This window comes from Salvelinus fontinalis, chromosome 25 (genome assembly GCF_029448725.1).
Source record: "Salvelinus fontinalis isolate EN_2023a chromosome 25, ASM2944872v1, whole genome shotgun sequence".
In the NCBI taxonomy this organism is placed as follows: domain Eukaryota; kingdom Metazoa; phylum Chordata; class Actinopteri; order Salmoniformes; family Salmonidae; genus Salvelinus; species Salvelinus fontinalis.
Genome location: NC_074689.1, coordinates 28,521,875 through 28,537,800, shown reverse-complemented (window position 1 = coordinate 28,537,800; position 15,926 = coordinate 28,521,875). Strand labels below are relative to the sequence as shown.

Here is a 15,926-nt window from a genome sequence, read left to right as displayed (position 1 = left end):
CCTGTGGCAGTATTAATATAAATCTCCTTGCTATTTGTTTAAGCGGTTGATTTTCTTATCACATTCTCTTACATGCATTTCTGTGTTCAGATATTCAGATTAATGTTTATCCTGTAACATTTCCTTAATCATTATTCATTCCCTCAAACACATCCTTAAATCCCCTCGAACAGTTCATGCACACTGAAGTTAAGATTTTGGGCTATTGTTCCCTCCTGTTGCACAGTGTTAGTTTAAGTCAACAGCTGTCAACCTAGCTTGTAGCCCTTTAATATGTATATAATTTCCCCTGACATCCACTGGAATGAATTTGAATTCCTGCCCATGAAATTTGCATGCTGTCGGAAGTGGGGGGGCTGATGTCCGCCGAGCTCGCTGCTCTCCTCCACTGTAAATCTGGCAAATGGGATTAGGCGTCACGCTGCTTGAAAACGTCTGGGTCTGCTCCTCAGTGGGAAACGCGAAGTGGAAGTGCAGCCCGGCTACAGTATACAGAGGAGTGAGTGAGTGAGCAGCAGATTTCTTTGTGACACCTTAAGGGATGTGCAGGGCTAAACCCCAATATCCACTCGTTCTATTAGAGCAGTGACACTCAGGAACTCCTAGCTCTGCACACTACCCTCCTGTTCCTCTAGTCTAGCACTTTAAGATTACCAGGATAGTTTAAAAAGTTGCTGCTGCTCGTGATTGAATATGAGACAAACAAACATTCTTAATCTCATTTGCCAGTTTCCATGAATTTTGGAAATGTGATATTTTTTAAGGGTGGTGGGATTATTCTACAAAGTGTGTTTGAATAGTTTGATATATATATATATATATATATATATATATATATATATATATATATATATATATATATATATATATATATATATATATATATACTTCGTGTTTTGGGGGTGGGTTGGGCAAGCACTTAGAGTAAGTGAACCACAAGCATGTGCACACTGGTATGAGTTTCTCTGATTAAGTTACTGGCATCATGTATGGAGTGTGTCATGTGAAAGCAGATGGGGGCAGATGGACACTGACGTGTGTGTTTCCATGGCGACAGGTTGTCGTAAACGCCCTGATCGGCGCCATCCCGTCCATCATGAACGTACTGCTGGTGTGCCTGATCTTCTGGCTCATCTTCAGCATCATGGGGGTCAATCTGTTCGCCGGCAAGTACGGACGCTGCGTCAACCTGACGGGCTACATCCACAATGTGTCCATGGTCAACAACAAGACCGACTGCCTGGCCATGAACGACACGCAGTTCTACTGGACCAGAGTCAAGGTCAACTTCGACAACGTGGGCGCCGGTTACCTTGCCCTCTTACAAGTTGTGAGTTGGACTTTTTTCCCCCTTTTCTTTTAGTTTTTCTCAGTTTGAGACGTTCTTTCCTCGCTCATACTTTTTTACGCTGCCCACCGTGCCTGTCCAGAGATCCCCGAATCGATCAACAAGTAGCAAGCTTTTATTTTTAGCAGCGATGGAAGCCATTACAGAGAATGTTGTGCTTTTAGCAGCGATGGAGGCCATTACAAAGAATGTTATGCTTTTAGCAGCGATGGAGGCCATTACAGAGAATGTTGTGCTTTTAGCAGCGATGGAAGCCATTACAGAGAATGTTGTGCTTTTAGCAGCGATGGAAGCCATTACAGAGAATGTTGTGCTTTTAGCAGCGATGGAGGCTATTAGAGAATGTTATGCTTTTAGCAGCGATGGAGGCCATTACAGAGAATGTTGTGCTTTTAGCAGCGATGGAGGCCATTACAGAGAATGTTGTGCTTTTAGCAGCGAGGGAAGCCATTACAGTGAATGTTGTGCTTTTTGCAGCGATGGAGGCCATTACAGAGAATGTTGTGCTTTTAGCAGCGATGGAAGCCATTACAGAGAATGTTGTGCTTTTAGCAGCGATGGAAGCCATTACAGAGAATGTTGTGCTTTTAGCAGCGATGGAAGCCATTACAGAGAATGTTATGCTTTTAGCAGCGATGGAGGCCATTACAGAGAATGTTGTGCTAAGCAAGTGCATGCACTTCATTCTTCGCTTTAACTTACTTGGTGTGGGTGCCTAGCAACAATTCACTTAGCTCCTTTTCATCACCTTCTTGTGATTTCCCTTCATTCTAACTTCCCCATTTGCATCTGGAAACAGTCTGACCCTCAGTCATTCACAAAAGCCAATAATAACCAGTAACCAAGGCGAAAAGACCCACCGCCGTGATTTCTCACTGATAAGAACTCACTTGTGATGAAGTAGGGCACACCGCTCACTCTCCTTCTTCCTCCGTCTAGAAAGACACTCCATGCGGTCAGGAGGAAGCACATATAAATCCTTTCCACTGCCATTCAGAACATCTCAGCTCTAACATGGCACATGGCCAGTATTTATTTTGTAGAGACTGTATGTTTTTGTTTTTTGAGGGGGGTTCTTCTGTTTAATGGTTGATGACAAAACCATATCATAGGAAGAATAGATACCCACACTCTGTCATATAGAAATACAAGCATATATCGTTTTCATTTTAAAATAATGCTCCTATGTATGCGTTTATATAGTGATGATAGTGGCACATGCTCATTGAAGTTGATAGTGGCACATGCTCATTGAAGTTGATAGTGGCACATGCTCATTGAAGTTGATAGTGGCACATGCTCATTGAAGTTGATAGTGGCACATGCTCATTGAAGTTGATAGTGGCACATGCTCATTGAAGTTGATAGTGGCACATGCTCATTGAAGTTGATAGTGGCACATGCTCATTGAAGTTGATAGTGGCACATGCTCATTGAAGTTGATAGTGGCACATGCTCATTGAAGTTGATAGTGGCACATGCTCATTGAAGTTGATAGTGGCACATGCTCATTGAAGTTGATAGTGGCACATGCTCATTGAAGTTGATAGTGGCACATGCTCATTGAAGTTGATAGTGGCACATGCTCATTGAAGTTGATAGTGGCACATGCTCATTGAAGTTGATAGTGGCACATGCTCATTGAAGTTGATGGTGGCACATGCTCATTGAAGTTGATAGTGGCACATGCTCATTGAAGTTGATGGTGGCACATGCTCATTGAAGTTGATAGTGGCACATGCTCATTGAAGTTGATAGTGGCACATGCTCATTGAAGTTGATGGTGGCACATGCTCATTGAAGTTGATAGTGGCACATGCTCATTGAAGTTGATGGTGGCACATGCTCATTGAAGTTGATAGTGGCACATGCTCATTGAAGTTGATGGTGGCACATGCTCATTGAAGTTGATAGTGGCACATGCTCATTGAAGTTGATGGTGGCACATGCTCATTGAAGTTGATGGTGGCACATGCTCATTGAAGTTGATGGTGGCACATGCTCATTGTCGTTCATGTCCTTTGTTCCAAGGCTACATTCAAAGGCTGGATGGAGATCATGTATGCAGCAGTGGATTCTCGTGCTGTAAGTATTAAACGTCAATGTACTTGTTTTGTATTACATGATTTAACATTTGAATGTTCCATCATAAAGCCTATATAAGACTGTCTTAAAAAATATTTGAAATTTGAAAGTATTTTTTGTTGTCATAATCATACCTTGATGTAATACCACCATAACATTTACCAGTTTTCAACTGATAAAATGTAGGTGAACAGTGTATTGTCCTAACATGGTTTTTCTCTGGCTCCACTAGGTGGACGAACAGCCTATCAGAGAGGTCAACATGTACATGTACCTATACTTCGTCATTTTCATAATCTTTGGCTCCTTCTTCACCCTTAACCTCTTCATTGGCGTCATCATCGACAACTTCAACCAGCAGAAACGAAAGATAAGTATCAAAACCATCATGGCCAACAAATGCCATGAACTTTTAAAAAATGGGGTTATTTTCACAGTGAAAATAACAGAAACGGGATGTCTCTTTACTTAGGTGGGCAAGACATCTTCATGACAGAGGAACAGAAAAAGTACTACAATGCCATGAAGAAGCTAGGGTCTAAAAAGCCTCAGAAACCAATTCCAAGGCCATTGGTGAGCTGGAGCTAATTGAACCCTATTTTCTTGATCTAATTAAAGGGATAGTTAACTTTTTTGGAACTTTTAGCTTATTTTGATAACATGCCAGGTAAGTAGAAAATAAGTTAAAACCTCCAAAAAAGGGAACTATTCCTTTTATTTTCTTTGCCCTTTAGTGCATAAGCCTCTTGTGTTCCAATGACTGGTATTTCTGGATCTTATAGGGATAGTTGTAAATTAGTTGTAAATGAGAACTTGTTCTCAACTAGCTTACCTGGTTAATTAAAGGTGAAATAAAAATATGTAAAAATAAATGTAAAAAAATATGTAACTTTTTTTCGAAGTATTGGGCAGGATAGTTAAAAAAATACATATAACAAAAGTTCAATCACTAAAAAAGTTTCCTATTCTTTCAAATTTCTTCACCTTAGTGCATAAGCCTCTTGCATTTCAAAATAACACCTATTACTCACTACCTCTCTTCTCCCAGAACCAAGTGCAGGGCTTCTTCTTCGACCTGGTGGGCAAGCAAGCATTCGACATCATCATCATGGTCCTCATCCTGCTCAACATGATTACCATGATGGTGGAGACGGACGAGCAGCCGGCCCGCATGGAGTACATCCTCAACAAAATCAACCTGGCCTTCATCATCATCTTCTCCTGCGAGTGCCTCATCAAGATCGTGGCGCTACGCTGCTACTTCTTCACCATTGGCTGGAACATCTTCGACTTTGTAGTGGTCATCCTCTCCATCGTTGGTGAGTTTGTTGCTTGGGCTTAATAAATCAGGGGTCTGCCTCCCAAGTGGCGCAGCGGTCTAAGGCACTGCATCGCAGTGCTAGAGGCGTCACCACAGACCCGGGTTTGATCATAGGCTGTGTCGCAGCCGGCTGTGAGATCCATGAGGCGGTGCACAATTGGCCCAGCATCGTCCGGCTTAAGCCGACCGGGATGTCCTTGTCCCATCGCGCTCTAGCGAGTCCTTATGGCGAGCCGGGCGCATGCAAGTTGACTTGGGTCGCCAGCTGTACGGTGTTTCCGCCGACACATTGGTGCGGCTGGCTTCCTGGTTAAGCGAGCAGTGTGTCAAGAAGCAGTGCGGCTTGGCAGGGTAACATGTTATGGAGGACGCATGGCTCTCGACAGACGCCTCTCCCGAGTCCGTACGGGAGTTGCAGTGATGGGACATAACTGTAACTACCAATTGGGGAAAAAAAAGAGGTAAAAAGTACCAAAAAATGTAATAAATAATCAGGGGTTTTCAATGATGCTCATTGCGATGTAATTGCATGGGTCTGTTAACTGGCAGTTAAACTGAAATATGGTTGCTATGTGTAGCTGATGTATGGCTATCGGTATGTACGGTGCATTCGGAAAGTATTCAGACCCCTTCACTTTTTCCACATTTTGTTATGTTACAGCCTTATTCTAAAGTTGATTAAATAGTTTTCCTTCCTCATCAATCTACACACAATACCACATAACGACAAAGCAAAAACTGGTTTTAGAAATGTTTAAAAACATAAATATCACATTTACATAAGTATTTAGATCCTTTACTCAGTACTTTGTTGAAGCACCTTTGGCAGCGATTACAGCCTCGAGTCTTCTTGGGTATGACTCTACAAGCTTGGTACACCTATATTTGGGGAGTTTCTACCATTCTTCTCTGGAGATACTCAAGCTCCGTCAGGTTGAGAGGATAGCACAGCTATTTTCAGGTCTCTCCAGAGATGTTCGATCGGGTTCAAGTCCAGGCTCTGGCTGGGCCACTCAAGGACATTCAGAGACTTGTCCCGAACCCACTCCTGCTTTGTCTTGGCTGTGTGCTTAGTGTCCTTTTCCTGTTGGAAGGTGAACCGTCGCCCCAGTCTGAGGTCCTTAGCGCTCTGGAGCAGGTTTTCATCAAGGATCTCTCTGTACTTTGCTCCGTACATCTTTGTCTCCCAGGAGGGAGACAAGAATCCCAGTCCCTGCTGCTGAAAAACATCCCCACAGCATGATGCTGCCACCACCATGCCTCACGGTAGGGATGGTGCCAGGTTTCCTACAGACGTGATGCTTGGCATTCAGGCTAAAGAGTTCAATCTTAGTTTCATCTGACCAGAGAATATTGTTTCTCATGGTTTGAGAGTCTTTAAGGTGCCTTTTTGCAAATTCCAAGTGGGCTGACATGTGCCTTTTACTGAGGAGTGGCTTCCGCCTGGCCACTACTATAAAGGCATGATTGGTGGAGTGATGCAGAGATGGTCGTCCTTCTCGAAGGCTTTTCCATCTCCACAGAACTCTAGAGCTCTGTCAGAGTGACCATCGGGTGCTCGGTCACCTGCCTGACCAAGGCCCTTCTCCCCTGATTGCTCAGTTTGGCCACTCTAGGAAGAGTGTTTGGTGGTTCCAAACTTCTTCCATTTAAGAATGATGCAGGCCACTGTGTTCTTGGGGACCTTCAATGCTGCAGAAATGTTTTGGTACCCTTCCCCAGATCTGTGCCTTGACACAATCCTGTCTCTGAGCTCTACGAACTATTCCTTCGACCCTTTGGCTTGGTTTTTGCTCTGACGTGCACTGTCAACTGTGGGACCTTATATAGACAGGTATGTGCTTTTCCAAATCATGTCCAGTCAATTGAATTTACCACAGGTGGACTCCAATCAAGTTGTAGAAACATCTCAAGGATGATCAGTGGAAACAGTATGCACCTAAGCTCAATTTTAAGTCTCATAGCAAAGGGTCTGAATACTTATGTAAATAAGGTATTTTTGTTTTTATATTTAATTTTCTTTGCTAAAATTTCTAAAAACCTGTTCGCTTTGTCATTATGGGGTATTGTGTGCAGACTGATGAGGATTTTTTATTTTAATCGATTTTAGAAGAAGGCTGTTACATAACAAAATGTGGAAAAAGTCAAGGGGTCTGAATACTTTCCGAAGGCACTGCAGTTCTCGTCTAATGCAGCTGTGGCAGGTCAACATCCTTGGGTGATACAGTTGAACTCATGACCTTGGTTGTTTGCCTATAAGCAAGGCATTCCAAGTCACTAGCTGGCCCATACACAGATAATGACATTTAGCTTGGGACCTTCAAATTTACAAAGAAATATTATATTGACAGATTTCCCATGTAGCTCAGTTGGTAGTGCCTGGTGTTGTAACGCTAGCGTTATGGGCAATGTTCCCTCTCATTTTATTTATCACTGAGCAAATTTTAGGTCTGGTGAGTGCAAACTTGAACGTTGTGAAAATTCTGTGCAACTTCCAGCTTGCGTTTACTGTGAACACTGAGGCTGTACCCGCTTTAAGTTACAGTTTTACTGTGAACACTGAGGCTGTACCCGCTTTAAGTTACAGTTTTACTGTGAACACTGAGGCTGTACCCGCTTTAAGTTACTGTTTTACTGTGAACACTGAGGCTGTACCCGCTTTAAGTTACAGTTTTACTGTGAACACTGAGGCTGTACCCGCTTTAAGTTACAGTTTTACTGTGAACACTGAGGCTGTACCCGCTTTAAGTTACAGTTTTACTGTGGCCATGTAGGCTACTGTGGCTATTTGATCATAATGGAGGCCTACCAGAGTGGCTTACCATAAAAAACAATGGAGAAAATGCATCACATTACATTTTAACATGGAAATAGCTAGTTTGTCTACAGTAGCAGCCAATGGGTGGTGTTCAATGTAGGCCTACATTCCATGAGATCTTTGGAAAAAAAACATGCAGGCCTTGACATGAACCTGTTTATCCACTCGTCCTTCAGACAAGGAGGTGACTGAAAGTGTTGTTGTGTTGTTTAATGCAATAAATCACTTTACCAAATAAAATGCATACATTTTACCATACCATTATTAGAGTGAATCAGACAAATTATGCTTCCCTCTGGCTATTGGCTACTTAGCTTATTAAAGCCTGCCTCAAAATACAACACTGCCCCTTTAAGACAAAAAATAACTCTTTACCTGACTCTCTTTTCAAAGAGAAATGTACACGTTTTCTGCTCTTGTAGGAAGCAATCGCTCTCCTATTGCTGACTACAAATGATCTATAACTGAGCTAATAACTCACTAAGTAGCAAAGGATATGAACAAAATGTGCTCAAGTGGCTACATGCAGGTCTCGCTTTTATCTCAAAACAAGCGCATCTACTCACAACCGCTCATGATGTGAACACAGTCCAGTTCAAAGAAAATTGCACAGATCCATGTATGGCAATTGTCTATTTGCATATAGGCCTACTGTAGCTCTGATTGTTTATGCCGCACCGGTCTCGGTAGAGTACGGGCTGAGTAGTACATGTCAATGCAATAAAATCCGATGCTTTCTGCCTACAACAAAATCTCTTAGTTTGTTTTGTTTAGTTTGCATAGTTTGTTTTGTTTTGGTATGTTGCATTGAACGTGGCTACTGTTGCGTTGATTCGATCACAATTGCCACGTTAAGTGAGTCAAGATCACTTTGAGTCTTTGATCACTGAGTCAATTGCCAAGATCTACCACTCTGATTTTTTTTAACATGACTTAAAAAACGTAAGCATATGCAACATTAACCAATTAAAAACAATACTGTAGCAATGATGTTTGTGCAGTAAGCCAAAGGCCCAATACATTATCACAGCATATTGGCTTTGCTTGAATTGCCCTGCCAATGCATTGTTGTTCAGGCCATTTTTAAAGTTATATTTCAAAATTTGAGGTAGACTATATGATCACGCCAGTAATAGATCCATTGATGTATTACTTGTGAATCACAGCTGAGTGACCTTTAAATAATTTTATTTTTATTTTACTGGGCTGATGGTCAGTCTCAGTGGAGGGAGAGAGCAGACTGAGGGTCCACCTCTTAACGTCCCTCCTCTCTCCCTTTCCTCCACTGACACTGACCAAAAAGGGACACCGTCTTCCAGCTGATGGCAAAACTCGAGTCGCACCGCATTATTTCTGCCTCATGCACAAATTCATGTTATTACTCCGATGAACAGAGAAAGTGAAATATTCCTCGATAATAAAAAAGACCCAAACGGTAATAATAACAACAACGCAAGCCTATAGATACACTTTCCTCCTCCTTCATTACTGCTGCAGTGCTTGTTGTAGCGCTGAGTGGAAACAGGAAGAAAGTGTATTTTATGGTTTATTAAAGTGTTGGATGCAAAGTGTTGACAGTGCTGAGTAAGAACTTAAACATGAACTCACTTATAAAAACAGCATCTCATTGCTGTATTCGTTGACAGTCTCTCTCTAGTCATGGTTTTAAACGTTTTGAAATCTCACAGGGTAGCTGAATCGGGTGCACCTACTGCCAACAGTTTTACAGAAATGTTTAGTGATCGACTAGGAATGCGTTGGAGATCGACCAGTCGATCGCAATCGACCGGTTGGTGAACACTGCTCTAGAAAGTTGAGTGAAATTCAATCTCGTGCTTCTCTCGGTGGGCTGATATTTCTGCGAGGCAGTCCCGGGGGAGCTACTCGGTAGTCTCAGGGCTAGTACCCGCACACGCATGCGGCTTAGAGGGAACTACTGTAAGTCGCTCTGGATAAGATTGCTGTTTAGTTCTAAACAATAAGTCATACCTGAAGAACACATTTCAGAACCTTAATTGTGTTTTGCAATATACCTTGGCCATCACCTCTGGCATCCAAGATTTTGTATCCATTTGGCAAGGTTATCTATCATGTCAATCAAGTCATTGATAGTAAGTGGGGCTACTATCTGATGAATCAGGGGCACATGTATGTTCTTTATGGCCCTGATGGGGAACTAAAACAAACCAAAGGGCTAAGTAGCCGTCCCCATGCTAAATTACATGCGTGGGCAAGGATGCCTCTGTTGAGGTGAAGGTAATTGTAGCAATCAGGGTTGTCAGCGGGGGTGATTTGGGCATGATTGAAGTGCTGCATCAGAGGTTGTGGTTGGTGGTTGGTGGGGGGCTGGGGGCTTAACGTATGGCTCCAAAGGGTGACTCCCAACCCCACTCCACAATCAATAACTCAGGTGCGACCTTCCTGGTCCATGGGAGAGGAGGGTCACAAATCAGGGACAGATGGTAAAGTGGTCGTGGAGGTGAGAGCGATTGGAGGCAACTTGAATGTCATTTGAAGGCAGGCAGACACAGTAATAGTGGAAGCCTTTATCATGATCTCATTGGTGAATGGGTTTGGGGAAGCTAGAATTGACATGAAGAAGATGGAAGCTTAATGGTGATAGCAGGGAGACTCTGTCCTTCAGCCTAATATACTCCTGGTTACCAATAGTCAACCTAATTCCATAAGATATTGCATGTGTAGTGTAGGAAAGAGCTAGCCTTACTGTTAATGATGGTCTAATTAGAAGTACAGAGATCTCATGTTTTTCCCCCTATCTTCCAGGTATCGTTCTCGCTGACATCATAGAGAAGTACTTTGTGTCGCCGACACTGTTCCGAGTCATTCGATTGGCCAGGATCGGACGAGTACTTCGACTCATCCGCGGAGCCAAAGGAATAAGGACCTTACTCTTTGCCTTAATGATGTCCCTTCCCGCCCTGTTCAACATCGGCCTCCTGCTCTTTCTGGTCATGTTCATATATGCCATCTTTGGCATGGCCAACTTTGCCTATGTCAAGAAGCAGGCGGGCATCGACGACATGTTCAACTTCGAGACGTTCGGCAATAGTATGATCTGCCTATTCCAGATCACCACGTCAGCGGGCTGGGACGGCCTGCTCAGCCCAATCCTCAACAACTCTCCGGAAGAGTGCAACCCCAACCTCGTCCACACAGGCACCAATGCCAGGGGCAACTGTGGCAACCCCTCGGTGGGCATCACCTTCTTCGTCACCTACATCATCATCTCCTTCCTCATCGTGGTCAACATGTACATCGCCATCATCCTGGAGAACTTCAGCGTGGCCACAGAGGAGAGCACCGAGCCGCTGAGTGAGGACGACTTTGAGATGTTCTATGAGGTGTGGGAGAAGTTCGACCCAGAGGCCACGCAGTTCATCGAGTACGCCAAGCTGTCAGACTTTGCCGACACACTGTCGGAGCCACTGCGCATTGGCAAGCCTAACAAAATCAAGCTGATCTCCATGGACCTGCCCATGGTCAGTGGAGACAAGATCCACTGCCTGGACATTCTGTTTGCCTTCACCAAGCGTGTGTTGGGCGAGTCGGGCGAGATGGATGCTCTTAAGCAGCAAATGGAGGAGAAATTCATGATGGCCAACCCATCCAAGATCTCCTACGAGCCTATCACCACCACACTGAGGCGCAAACAGGAGGACATGTCCGCCGCTGTCATCCAGAGGTGCTACCGCCGGCACCTGTTGCGGAGGCAGATGAAGCAAGCCTCCTTCATGTACAGATCAATGCAGATCAATCTGACGCAAAGCTCCACGGACAAGAGGGTCACCGCCCCGGAGAAAGAGGGCCTCATAGCCTCCATGATCAAGGAGAACTACGGGGGGCCTGAGATGGAGCTGATGGAGACCCTGTCCTCCACCTCCTCTCCACCGTCTTACGACAGCGTCACACGGGCGACTAGCGAACTTTTCCAAGTTTTAATTCTCGAACAGTCCAGGAACAGTGACCTAAGTGAACATTGCCCTGCCCCCGACAGAGACCGCGAGACATTTCTGTAACACCGACTAGGAAATGCTTTTTTTCTCTTTTACATTTTTTGTTGTTGTTGCTGTTTACCGAATGTAAAATAGCTCAAATTACCCTGGTTTAGTACATGTGGTTGTGCAGAGAAACTGCTAGGGGTTTTCATAGAGAAAAGGCAAATGATTTGTTTATTTTTGGTGAACATGCTTTGTGGGAGTACACAAAGGGGGCGTGTGTAAATCCTAGATGACCATTGACCCTGCTCATGTCAAGTTTGCTTCACAGGTAATATGCATGAATAACCTCTGCAGGGTCACAACAATTATATCACTGATGTAATAATCATTTATTAGACTAAAATAAATACAGTTTATCAGTATTTACAAAGTATGCCTGACCGTATGAGTTCATTAAAGGTCTTACTATTATTGGTGTGATTCCTTATGATCAACAGTTTTATAACTGTGAGATGTGGGAGAAAAAACAAAGGGATACAATTTTTCGTAGTAAAGTATAACTTTGTTGATGTTTCCAGTCTTTCATAGCAGTACAATTATTACTATTTTTGATATTTTTAGAGTAAGAAAAAAAACATGGCCTCTTCTGAATTGGAGTCGCTTACCATGAAAGGGAATACTTCCACACTGTAACAAGACGAACGGGCAGGTAATAACTTTTCACATTAAAAGAACGCTGTATTTGAACTGTTTTAGCATTTTTGCTCTTGCGTTTACATGTAAAAATATCCCGGGGTCCCTGCATATTAGTTAATTTTTCATTCATAACGATCTGGTCTTAGTTACACAAAGCTAAGAAGCAATTCAGTAACCAAGATCAGTATGTGACAATCAAACCTACATCTCATGGTTAAGATTGACAGATGTTTCTTTTCTCCATAAAGAGATGGACTTAAACTGCCCAAATTGGCTGCATATTTTATGAGCATCAGAGATCCTATTCACTATTAGACGGATGGATAATCGTCCTATTTATTTATTATTTAGAGTATTTGTTTTGCATGTTTTGAATGCATCGTATAGACAAGTAACAGCTATAATTTCTCTACAGTATTTTGCAGAAACTGTGTTTAGCAGTAATTTGCTACTTTTAAGTTAATTATTTTTCAGACAAAAGTGTAAAAGTTTGTACAGCATTTTTTGTTGTTGCTTGATCTCTACAGACCATTCAGCTTCTCTTGGTTACCCATAGACTACTCTCCACTGTAGGACTGATACCGGTACATCTAGTTTCTATTCCACTAGAATAGAATAAAAAGACACCGCTCAACTTTAATATGATATACTGTATGTTTTCATGTTATGGTTGCAGGTGTGTTGAAGGGCTGTTTTCTGTAGCAATAGATCCAGTGTGTGCCTGGTATATACAGTACCCCTGTCCTGTTTCTAAATGGATCTCTACCTACATCGTTGCCCCATTAGATGCCATGGATGAGTGACTGGGATCACACTGCTATTTATCAGTGTCTACGAGGATTTTCTAAAGAGATTTCTGATTGCATGCTTTGAATCGGGAACATTGGGGAAAGTGTTTAAAACTCGGTGCGGTCCTATTTGTTGTTAAGGGGGGGAACATTTTTACACAAAAACATCATGGTGAAAAGTAAACTCAGCACATCTCTGTCATAAATGTACTGTTTTCCTCATAACAAGAGCTGCTTCATCAGAAAAACATCCAAGACATGAACAGAAAATGTTTTTTTTTTTCATTCTTATAAACTGTCATAAATGCAGTAGCCTACAACAGGCATCTTCTCAGCAGTCAGTAGATAATGGCTTTACATTTCTCACTGCTCAACCACAATGCAGTGCCTCAGTAAAGCCCACATTGCAGTAAATATTATTTATAAATACATTTTAGTACTTTCAGTTTAAATATTTTTTGTACTTTGCAAACACATGCCTCTCTCTGTATATAAGATAACGACCTCCTGTGAAATAAAAGAGAAAGCCTACAATATCATTGATTATTCTTTTGATTTCAGAGTAATTTATGTGGCAGACCCAGGTAAAAATATTATTTTCTTTCAAATACTTTAACTGTGCGCGATTGAGCTTTTCTGGCGTAATGGAACTAATTGAGAGAGTCCCAAAAGGGTAAACTCAACCCCAATCCAGGCACAATCAAACGCTCAACGGATTTGAAAGAAAACAGATACTATTTGAATGCAGGTCTGGCATGTGGTACAGTATTATGCAAGCAGTCTTTATTTTGCCAAATGAGTGTGACATTATATTGAGAAGAATGCGATAGATTGTAGTATGATGGCGCAGCATGAAGAAGACGTTGGGACTTGGCATGCAGAAGGAATGCAGCATCATGCTACAGTAGCTCAGAACATAAAACATTTTTTAAATTGTATTTATTTAACTAGGCAAGTCAGTTAAGAACAAAATCTTGTTTTCAATGACAGCCTAGGAACAGTGGGTTAACTGCCTGTTCAGGGGCAGAATGACAGATTTGTACCTTGTCAGCTCGGGGATTTGAACTTGCAACCTTTCGGCTACTAGTCCAACACTCTAACCACTAGGCTACGCTGCCACCCTGCTTCTGAGAACATGAACTCAAGTTGTATTTGGTATTTTTGGTATTTTATTAAGGTCCCCATTAGATATTGCAAAAGCAGCAGCTACTATTCCTAGGGTCCACACACAACATGAAACATGACATAATACAGAACATTAATAGACAAGAACAGCTCAAGGACATAACTTTTTTTAAAGGCACACGTAGCCTACATATGAATACATACACACAAACTATCCAGGTCAAATAGGGGAGAGGCGTTGAGGTGTTGCTTTATCTGTTCTTTGAAACCTATGATGTAGGTTACTGTCTGTAAATATGTAAGTGTCACGTCTCTATCTGCCCACTGGGTACAGATGTCAGTTCAACATTTAGTTTTGATTTACATTTGGTTGAGTTGTCAGCTAACGTGAATTGGTATTTGGTATCCCCATTAGCTCTTGCGAAAGCAGTAGCTACTTTCCTGGGGTCCACACAGAACAATAAACATGACATAATACAGAATATTAATAAGCAAGAACAGCTCAAGGACAGAACTACATAGTGTACATTTAAAAACGGCACACATAGCCTACATATCAAGACACACACATAAAATATCTAGGTCAAATAGGGGAGAGAAGTATTGTTCCACGAGAAAAAAAATCACAATTTCATTGGATTTAGGTTCAAAGTTGGGTAAAAAAAAAGAAATGTCCTTACTTTTTGATGACTTTTTGAAAATGAGTTTTCCACATTGATTCAACGGTGTTTAAATGATGTGGAGACAACGTTGATTCAACCACTTTTTGCCCAGTGGATGGTCACACAAGGAAGATTGGCTGAAACAGAAACCACACCAGGGCTAGAATGCAGATGGTCCCAACAACCCTGAAAAGAGATAATGTCATTTGGATTCAGTTGGGTTCATTCTGGCAACAGTAAATTGGTCATTGATTTATTTTCAAACACAGATTGAAGGGGACATAATTAGGCAAGCTAAAATAATCAAATCATGAGGTAGGGCCAACAATACAGAAACTGCTGAAAAAAACTCACATTAAAGGTATAGATGTTAAATACAGTAGAGGAAATGACTTTAAGCCTATTTGCATTGTACTGTGCATATTGCTATGTGCAACAAGAAGGAGACATTCAAAAGTGACCGTAAACCTGTTTTAGGGCTCAATCTAATCGAATTTGAAAGCAGTATTTATGCTGTAGCATATAAATATACTGAACAAAAATATAAAACGCAACATGGAACAATTTAAATGATTTTACTGAGCTACAGATCATATAACAAAATATAACAGTCAATTGAAATAAATTCACTAGGCCTTAATCTATGGATTTCATGACTGGGCAGGGGCACAGCCATGGGTGGGCCTGGGAGGGCATAGGCCAACCCACTTGGGAGCCAGATCCACCCACTGGGAGCCAGGCACAGCCAATTAGAATGAGTTTTTCCCCACTAAAGGTCTTTATTACAGACAAAAAAACTCCTCAGTTTCATAAGCTGTCCGGGTGGCTGGTCTCAGACAATCCCACAGGTGAAGAAGTCGGATCTGGAGGTCCCGGGCTGCCGTGGTTACACATGGTCTTCGATTGTGAGGCAGGTTGGACGTACTTCCAAATTCTCTAAAATAACGTTGGAGGCGGTTTATGGTAGAGAAATTAACATAAGAATCTCTGACAACAGCTCTGGTGGACATTCCTGCAGTCAGCATGGCAATTGCACTCTCCCTCAAAACTTTAGACATCTGTGGCATTGTGTTGTGTGACAAAACTGCACATTTTAGAGTGGGTTTTTATTGTCCCCAGCACAA

General features: G+C 42.2%; 1 protein-coding gene across 1 annotated transcript in view; it reads left to right on the top strand.

The window, feature by feature from the left end:
- LOC129823069 (sodium channel protein type 4 subunit alpha-like) overlaps window positions 1–13,551 on the top strand; it is a 229,769-nt gene extending 216,218 nt beyond the window's left edge. Inside the window, exons 23-28 of the mRNA XM_055881786.1 lie at window positions 1,058–1,330; window positions 3,380–3,433; window positions 3,666–3,803; window positions 3,902–4,006; window positions 4,482–4,752; window positions 10,357–13,551. Of these exons, the coding sequence (XP_055737761.1) occupies window positions 1,058–1,330; window positions 3,380–3,433; window positions 3,666–3,803; window positions 3,902–4,006; window positions 4,482–4,752; window positions 10,357–11,609 (2,094 nt within the window). The 3' untranslated portion in view covers window positions 11,610–13,551. The remainder of the gene's footprint in view (window positions 1–1,057; window positions 1,331–3,379; window positions 3,434–3,665; window positions 3,804–3,901; window positions 4,007–4,481; window positions 4,753–10,356) is intronic.
- The last annotated feature ends 2,375 nt before the right edge of the window (window positions 13,552–15,926 follow it).